The 9,685-nt window shown below is 40.5% G+C and overlaps 1 protein-coding gene across 1 annotated transcript in view; it reads left to right on the forward strand.

Moving 5' to 3' along the window:
• The window catches only part of LOC140478580 (EEF1A lysine methyltransferase 3-like), a 58,221-nt gene extending 54,284 nt beyond the window's left edge, over window positions 1–3,937 (forward strand). The window contains exons 3-4 of the mRNA XM_072571801.1: window positions 2,274–2,385; window positions 3,531–3,937. Coding sequence (XP_072427902.1) covers window positions 2,274–2,385; window positions 3,531–3,937 — 519 coding nt within the window. The remainder of the gene's footprint in view (window positions 1–2,273; window positions 2,386–3,530) is intronic.
• The last annotated feature ends 5,748 nt before the right edge of the window (window positions 3,938–9,685 follow it).

The raw sequence follows: 9,685 nt of genomic DNA on the forward strand, positions 1-9,685 counted from the left end.
GATCCATATTTACAGGATTTTGCAAAGAACATTGCACCTTAAACAGTGATACAAAATTAGTGACAGTTTTTTTTATTTCAATCTTCTTTTATTTCCTTCTTTCAGAACAAAGTTGAGTGAAGTATATTGACTGATGTAACCTTTGGTTATATTGCACAGATTTTCTGGTGTTTTCAGAAACTTTCAAGTATCCCACACACTGGCAGCAGGGCAGCTGTATTTCAGCGGAACTTTGGTACATACAATTAAGGCTACCTGGTAGAGCAAGTTTTCTGTCTGAGAAGGAGCTTGGTATTTTGGGTTAGAAAGGGAATTATCTCACAGAATGCTGCTAGTCCTGATATGGAATGACTTTGTAAATTGGCTTTGCTAAATTAGAGCAGTGTGGGTTGTTGTCTAATTTTATACATGTACCAAATTTCAACCATCACCAGGAAATATATATTCATTTTCTCTTCAATTCAGGTTTAACATCCATTTTATGTGAAGTAAATTGATCTCATTTGGAATGTTAATTGGGATAAAATGATTGCTATTGACACCTCTGACAAATAAAAGGGAAATCAGGGGAGGTTTCTGATTAGTTACTGAACCGTGGTGCTCAGTAAGTGGAATTAGAGAGAATGGCAGCACAGACCAGGTCATCTGGTTGAATCAGTCCGTGTTGGCATTTAACTTTTGACAAGTTTGATTCTGATTCATTGCCTAATCTGTTTGTATATCTCTTCAGCTGCTTTTCTTTCATGTACAAATGCAATTAGCTCAAATGCTGATAAGTTCTGTCTTAATTATAATCCTGTAAGTGAATTCCACTGCCTCACTTTGTGAAGAAGTCTCTCCTACCTTCTGTTTGACATCAGTCACTCATTCTGAAGCTCTGAACTACTGAAGACAGTTTGTTTAAATCAGTTTTATCCCAGTCTGTCTAAATTATAAACACTTTGATTACATCTCATTACATAATCTGCAGTGCATGTGACTTCAAGGTCAGAATCAGTTTATAATGTGATGCTTCATTCACTAAATAACTAGCCTACATTTACTACCTCGAATCATGGGAATACTCGAGAGGGGCTTGTCTTTAAGGGCTTGGAAAATTGAAGGAAAATTAAGAAAGGAAGTAGATGTTCGGCATTGCACATGGAGCAGCCAACAGGCATTTTCCAAAAATTTTCCAAGCTGGTTGAATTATTCTGTGTCAGCTGAACAATATGGAAAGGATTAAAAACTGTCCAGCTCAGCAGCTTGCTGATCTTAAGTCAGTGTTTTTTGTGCTTGTAAAATCTGCTACTTAAAACTATCAGCACTTTCACTAAGCATTTTGCCATGGCATGTTTTGAAAGGATGTCTCAGCTTTTATTAGACTTTCATTCATTAAGTCTAAAGTAACTCCTGCCTTTTGGACCTTGATCACCAAGGTTCAAGATCATGGATTGAATAAATACTCTGGTGAGATTTGTCCTCAATACTGAAGGAAATCCTTTAGCCAGATTCCTGTCTGAAAAGCACAAATTGTTCCCCATTGAGAAAGAAGGTGCACCGTAGAACACACCAACACCAACCTCTCTGTTATTCTCCAAGCATTGAATGTTCAACATCAAGCACCAAGTGAGATTGCCAATGGTGGCTGGGGAAACAAGAATGTGAGTTTGTCAATGGAAATATATGTACAGTATATATAGCACATCTATATAATTATGTATGTTAATATATGCTGTGAACATAGAGTGTAATAATGTGTTCTTTTGCAATCAAGAACTAATGCCTCCAGTGACTGACTGTCCATTTACATTTTAGATTCGATTCTGTTGGATTTGTTAAAGTCCCTGCATTCTGTCCCTCGTCAGGATTCTCAGCCTGCCTCTCTGGCTCCAGGTGGATAGGAAATGTAAAAGAAACATGTTTTTCCAGACTCCAACATTAACACATAATGTAATTCCTTAGTTGGGAGGTGGATAGTGCAGGGGCAGATTCTGAAGTGCAGTACTGGAGAGGTCAGAGTCTATTGGGATCTGTTCGTTTATCTATTCTCCATGAAAGATAGACTACTTGAGATTGTGTTAATCGGCAGACTATGTATTTGCTCATTTGAACTGGCTAAAGAGAGGCTTGGTAGACTCCAAATAGCTAAAATTTCAGCTAATTCTGTCTGTATGTACTGAGGTGTGAAAAAGTCTCATATGTTTCCCTTCTATTGAACATTGATTCCACAACATTTCACCTCAGCTTTGGAATTCAACCCAATTCTAATTAAACATGGATTTATTTTTCAGGGTCTTGCTCTGTGTGAGTATATTGAAAAACAGAGGATAATCTTTAATGGCATGAAGGTGATCGAACTGGGTGCAGGAACTGGAATATTAGGAATCTTAGCAGTTCTGCTAGGTAAGTTATAAAGTTCACAGGAAACCAAAAGCCACAAGAAGCATAACTTTGCAAATGTAAATGAAATGTAAGCAATGATGAGCATGAAGAACAATGTGTATTTGGATCTTTTCATGGTTAAAGGATATACCTAAACAGTGTGAATCACTTCATCGGTATGTTTCCATTCTGTTAAAATTCTTCTAGTTTACTTTAATATTACCTTAATATTACAACTCATTTGTCACATAGTTGCTTTAAGGAAAGGCTAGGGGTAGGGATGAATACTTTCAATGCAAGATATTTACTTCTCCACATTGTCTGTAGTTCTTGTTTAACTGATCTAGAGAAGCATCCTGCACACATTCCACAAACTTGTTCTTCACACTCATTCTATAAATTTGGTTTGTCCAGTTCATATGAAAAGTATTACTTGTTACATGTGCCTTTACTTTCCTGACTTAATTACTCCCTGTTTCAACAATATTTTGGGCTTACAAGAAGCTTCCACCAATGATTTTCCTCCATTTTGTTTCTCAGCTCTGCTCAAATTGATTGTACTTACTGATTTTTGAAGATAAGACCCTTCCTCACAACTGTTTTTACTTCAAACTTTCTTCCAAGGCTCACCCTTGCTCTTTTCAGTTGGTCCATCTCTTACACAGAAACTAGGAATAGGGCTTGGCCAATGACACTTGCAACTCATGAATGAATTTTAAAAATAACTTCTTGGATGATATGGAAAAATGATTAAATAAGTACAATTACAAACTAAAACTTAACCTGCGGCTTCCTTCCAAACTAAATATTTGTTTTGGAAACATTCCTCCCCCCCAACATTCCCATAGGCAAGTCTTTATTCATTGGATATTCTGCTAAAGCATTCCCCTGCAATACATCTGCATGCCAGCCAGCACTGAGATCACTATCTGTCTCTGACAAGATGCATAGGTTAACACCTAGATATATGGGTTTGTAACTAAATGCAAGATGCTCAATGATTTTTATTTAAAGCTCATGGATCAGTATATATTTGAAATGGCATTTGCCCATATATTCAAAATATCTTTAAGAAGATTAATTTTCTCTCCTTTCCATGACCATGATTCTGCATCTGATTGTGGTGTGAATCAAATTCTGAACTGAGACATCTAATTATTTTTCAGGAGGAAATGTGACAATTACAGACCAACCAAATGTTTTAAAGCAAATTGAACATAATGTTGTTGCCAGCATCTCACCGTCCTGTAGAGATCGGGTAAATATCCGTGCCCTATCCTGGGGTCATGATCACATTCAGTTTCCTCGTGACTACGATTTCATCTTTGGTGGAGAAATTGTCTATTTTCCAAAGACCTATCCCTTACTAATAAAGACTTTACAACATCTCAGTAGTGAAAGAACCATCATTTATCTTTCTTCAAAAATGTGGCAGGACTTTCAGATCAACAAATTCTACGAAGACATTCTACCTGAACATTTTAATTGCCAAATTGTTGACAGAAATGAAGAAAATGACATCAATGTGTATAAAGTGACCAAAAAGGTCCATGCTCTGGGGATTAGCTGTTAACACAGAGAGGCAAGTGTACATTTTATGTAAAGTGTCTCTTGGTGACCTTGATGATAGTTTTCAATCATTATCTCTCGAATGCTCAGTCTTAAAAAATACTGTTCTGATCTCTTACGCCATTGTTTCTCTTGTTTGCATTTTGGATGATTTTCCAACCCTCCTCAGATTCTTTACCTGACCACAGGCCCTTCCTCACGTGTGGAATTAAGCTGTGAGAGTGAGCGGGAATTAACCACACTTCGTACTGCCCTCATTCTATGTCAGCATTGTCAGATGTCACAAGATATGAATGCTATTGGGAATATTTGCTGATTCTTATTTTTCCACCAGGAAAACTGATCCAGTCCTGTTGCCCTGGCAGGGATCAGCCAATTAATTGCTGACTTTGAAATTGGAGTTTATTGACTTGTATGCATCAGTTATTACAAAGCTGTGCAGCAATTATTAAAGCTAATTAATTAAAAATAGAGTGAAGGAATCAACATATCATTCTGGTCTCCATATCATAAAAGAAAAGAGGCAGATGAAGATGTAAAAGAGGTTTGCTCAGATGATTCCAATAAAAAGATTATTAAAAGGTATGAAAGAGAAACTGAAAAGTCTAGTGTTCTTTTCTCCTGAGAAGTGATGAATGAGGAGCAAACATGAACACATGACAACGAACAAGGTTGTCCTTTGGTCCGTCAAGCCTCTTACCCCATTTGAAAAATCATGACTAATCTGATTTTAGCCTGAACTCCATATTCCTGCATATTCCTCAGAACCTTTCATCCCCTTGGTGGTTAGAATTCTCTCTAGCTCTGGTTTAAAATTATTTAATATTCTGCATCCATTGCATAGTCAGAAAATCACAGATATCTATGTCACAAAGAAAAATCTTTCATCCCATCACGTCTGCACTGGTCAGAAACTAGCACCGAACTATTCTAATCCCATTTCCCAGCACATGGCTCATACCCTGTATGCCTTGCCATCACAAGTGCGGAGGTGGGTACTGCAGATGCTGGAGATTAGAGTCAAGATTAGAGTGGTGCTGGAAAAGTACAGCAGGTCAGGCAGCGTCCGAGGAGCGGGAAAATGACGTTTTGGGATGATGAAGGGCTTTTGCCTGAAACATCGATTTTCCTGCTCCTCGGATGCTGCCTAACCTGCTGTGCTTTTCCAGCACCACTCTAATCTTGACATCACAAGTGTACATCTAAATACTTCTTCAATGTGATGAGGGTTTCTGCCTCTCCCACCCTTACAGGCAGCGAATCTCAGATTTCCATCACCCTCTGGGTGAAAAAGGTTTCCCATACATCGCCTTTAAACTTCCTGTCCCTTACCTTAGATATACACCCCTGATCATTGATCCTTCCATCAAGGGGAAAAGTTTCTTAAGGGCTTTTGCCCGAAACGTCGATTTCGCTGCTCGTTGGATGCTGCCTGAACTGCTGTGCTCTTCCAGCACCACTAATCCAGTAATGTTCCTCATCATGTTATGCTTCTCAATCCTGTCCCCTCTCAATCTCCTCTGCTCCAGGGAAAACAACCCCAGTCTGTCTGAACTTTCTTCATGGAACTTTCCAGCCCAGGCAACATCCTGGCAAATCTCCTCTGCACCCTCTCTAGTTGTTTCACAGCTCTATAATGTTGATTCCAGAACTGCACACAGTTCTCTAGTTGTTGCCTAAGCAACAGTTTACACAGTTCCAGCATCAGCTCCAGGTTTGTAAACTATATGCCTTGATTAATAAAGATAAATATCCCCATGCATTCTTAATCATTTAATGTTCCTGTCCCAGAACTTTAAGAGACCAGGGTATATGAACACCAAAGTCCCTTTGATCCTCAATGCTTCCCCTGGTCCCTACATTCATCGTGTACTCCCTTGTTTTGTTTGTTCTCCCAAGTGCATTTCCTCAAATTTATCTGGATTGAAGTCTATTTCACACTGATCTGTCTATCTGACCAGTCCATCTCCAAGCTGACAAACTAATCTCCAAACTCCGAGACCTAGATCTTGGCTCCACCCTCTGCAAATGGATTCTCAGCTTTCTGACCCACAGACCGCAATCAGTGAAGACAGACAATCGCCCCTCCTCCATGATAATCCTCAACACCGATGCCCTGCAAAGATGTGTACTCAGCCCCCTACTGTACTCCCTGTACACTCATGACTGTGTGACCAAATTCTGTCCAAACTCCATCTACAAGTTAGCTGATGACCCCACCATTATAAGGCTGATATCAAACAATGATGAGTTAGAATACATGGTGTCATGGTACAAAGATAACAATCTCTCCCTCAACATCAGTAAAATTAGAGAACTTGATCATTGACTTCTATATCAATTGAGCTGGGGTGGAGAGGGTCAAGAGCGACAATTTCCTCAGAGTGACGATAACCAACAGTCTGTCCTGGTCCTCCCACTTATATATGATGATTGAGAAGGCACATCAATGCCTCTTCTTCCTTAGGAGTCTATGGAAATTCAGCATGTCCATAACAATCCTCATCAACCTTTACTGATGCACCATGGAAAACATCATATCTGGATGCATCATGGCTAGGTATGGTAAATGCTGTGCCTAGGATCGTGACAAACTACAGAGAGTTGTGAACACAGCCTAGTCTATTCCAGAAGCCAACCTCCCACCACTGACTCCATTTACACTTCTCATTGTCATGGAAAGGCAGCCAATGTCATTAAACACCCCTCCCACCCTGGCTATACTCTTTTTTAACCTCTTCCTTCAGGCAGAAGATATAAATGTTGAAAAACACATACCACCAGGTTCAAGAACAGCTTCTTCCTCACTGTTATTAGACTGCTGAATAGACCTCACTAATTTCAAATCTAATGCTGATCTTGGTTTTGTACCCCTCCTATGCCGTGTAACCGGTGTGCCTTGCTCTATCTAAGCACCCAGTGATCCGTATGTCCTTGATTGCTATGATCTGCCTGTACTGTACGCAAAACAAAACTTTTCACTGTACTTAGGTACATTTGACAACAATAAACCAAATCAAAGTGTCTCTATCCTGTAATCTAAGACTAACCTGCTCCCTATTTACCAACCCAAACATTTTCATCTGTGGACTCACCGAACAACCCTCCTACATTCAAGTCTCAACCACTTACATAAACCACAGACATCAAGGGTAACAATACTGACCTATGTGGGACCCACTGGACACAGACCCTCAGTCACAAAAACACCTTTTAACCATACCTATCTGCTTCCTGCCACTCAGCCAACTGAATCTATGGGGTCTTGTCTTTACATGCGTGACCTTATCAAAAATCTTACTGAAGTGCAATGCTGAATGCACTGCCCTAACCATATAACTTGTTACCTTCGAAAACTTCAATCAACTTGGTCAGGCATGACCTCCCCATAACAAAGGTATTGCTGACTGTTCTTGATTAATCCATACCTTTCCAAATACAGATTAATTCTGTTCCTCAGAATTGTTTCTAACATTGTCCTCATCACCAAGGCTAGACTAACTGGCCCGTAGTTTCCTGATTACTTTGGTGGAGTCTCCCCCTCCAGTGAATTAGTTAATAGTCCACCAATATGTGTGACTGGTTTGGGACAGGACTGGAGAATGGGATTAGAATAGTCGGTGGTTGTTTTTATATTGTGATCTCATTAATTTTTTTTGTCCTTGTTTTTGCTGCCTTTTATTTTTGCTTCACACCTTTCTGTTGTTTGTTTTCTCCTGTTTCTCTCTCCTCTATCTCCCTGCTCAGGTACCCGATCCCCAGCCAGTCTAGTTTAAACCCTCCTCAACAGCACTAGCAAACAACACCCTGAAATGTAATCTATCCTGTTTGTAATGGTCCCACCAGCCCCAGAACTGGTCCCAATTTCCCAGGCATTTTAACTAAGCAGCAACAGGTGATCAACGATGAGCCACATTACAGAAATTGAAATAAGTCGTGTCAGTGATGGAGTGGATATGTGGGAAAATGTCTACATTTCAAGTCAAATATGTTTGTGAACAATATAATTCAAACTCAATTAGTTGCCAAGGCGACAATTTGTGTATCTGTCTCGAGAATAAAGTTTGTATCGCAGACTGAAATATGATGGTTTCAATCTTTCCAATATTTAATTAGAGGCAGTTTCTACACATGCATTAATAGAACATAGAAAAGTACAGCACATTGTACTATACAGGCCCTTTGGCCTACGATGCTGTGCCAAGGTTTAATTCTAATGTAAAATATAATAACTTAACCTATGCACCCCTCAACTCACTGCTCTCCATGTGCATGTCCCCAATGACTCTGCTTCCACCACCACCGCTGGCAACGCATTCCATGCATTCACAACTCTCTGTGTAAAGAACCTATCTCTGACGTCTCCTTTATACCTTTCTCCTAGTATCTTAAAGCTCTGACCCCTCATACCCGTCAATCCTGCCCTGGGGAAAAGTCTTTGGCTATTGACTCTATCTATTCTTCAAAGTTTGGGAGAAGATTTGTAGCTCGGGTGCTCGTTGTTGTGGTTCTGTTCGCCGAGTTGTCCCAGTCAAACTCATGTTGCTTGTCATCTGAGTGTGTGGCTACTAAAGATAGCTGGTCATGTCGTTTCGTGGCTAGTTGGATGTGGACTGTTAGCTGTCTTCCTGTTTGTCTTATGTAGTGTTTTGTGCAGTCCTTGGGATTTTGTACACTACACTGGTTTTGCTCATGCTGGGTATCAGGTCCTTCATCCTGGTGAGTTGTTGTCTGAGAGTGGCTTTTGGTTTGTGTGCTGTTTTGAGTCCTAGAGGTCGCAGTAGTCTGGCTGTCAGTTCGGAAATGTTTTTGATGTATGGTAATGTGGCTAGTCCTTTGGGTTGTGGCATGTCCTCATTCCGTTGTCTTTCCCTTAGGCATCTGTTGATGAAATTGCGTGGATATCCGTTTTTAGCGATTACATTGTATCGGTGTTCTTCTTCCTCTTTTTGCAGTTCTATTGTACTGCAGTATGTTGTGGCCCTTTTGAACAGTGTCTTGATGCAACTTCTTTTGTGTGTGTTGGGGTGGTTGCTTTTGTAGTTCAGGACTTGGTCTCTGTGTGTGGCTTTCCTGTATACCTTTGTGGTAAACTCTCCGTTCGGTGTTCTCTGTACCATCACGTCTAGGAATGGGAGTTGGTTGTCCTTTTCTTCCTCTCTAGTGAATCAGATTCCCATGTTAGCGCGGATGAAATGATCTCAGTCCGAGCCCAGAGTGCGGTTCGACAATCGGTAACTTTATTGAAGTATTTAACGCCAGCGGAGACCAACCGAGGTCCGAATCTCGATCGCTCTCCCGTTCCCCACGCGATGTTACAAGTTATATACTTCATGAGTCAGGATTTAGGAGATTGGGTATGAATGAGTGTGAATGGTGGTAATCATGGCTGGAGTATGTGTGAATGTCAAGCTTCCTGCCGTCCTCGGAGAGTCGGCAGCATTCACAAAAGGTGTGCTGTTTATCTTTATGTAACTGGGTCCGGGTGCAATCTGTTTGTCTCTCCGTGAGGGCTGGAGGCTAGCACCCCACTTTGTTACTTCCAAAGTGTCTGTTAGATTCATCCTGTTTGTTTGGTGTTTGCCTTTTGTGTAGGACTGTTTTGCATGATCAGGTTATGGGTGTGTGTCAGTTGGAACCTTGATGAGATTATAAGGTGGGTTTCGATCTGAGAGTCATGACCATTGTCTGGAGTCCTGACTAGTGTCTGGTGCGGTGTGTATTCGGATCTGTCTTTGGGCCCCCCCTCTCC

Source organism: Chiloscyllium punctatum, chromosome 6 (assembly GCF_047496795.1).
Source record: "Chiloscyllium punctatum isolate Juve2018m chromosome 6, sChiPun1.3, whole genome shotgun sequence".
Lineage (NCBI taxonomy): Eukaryota > Metazoa > Chordata > Chondrichthyes > Orectolobiformes > Hemiscylliidae > Chiloscyllium > Chiloscyllium punctatum.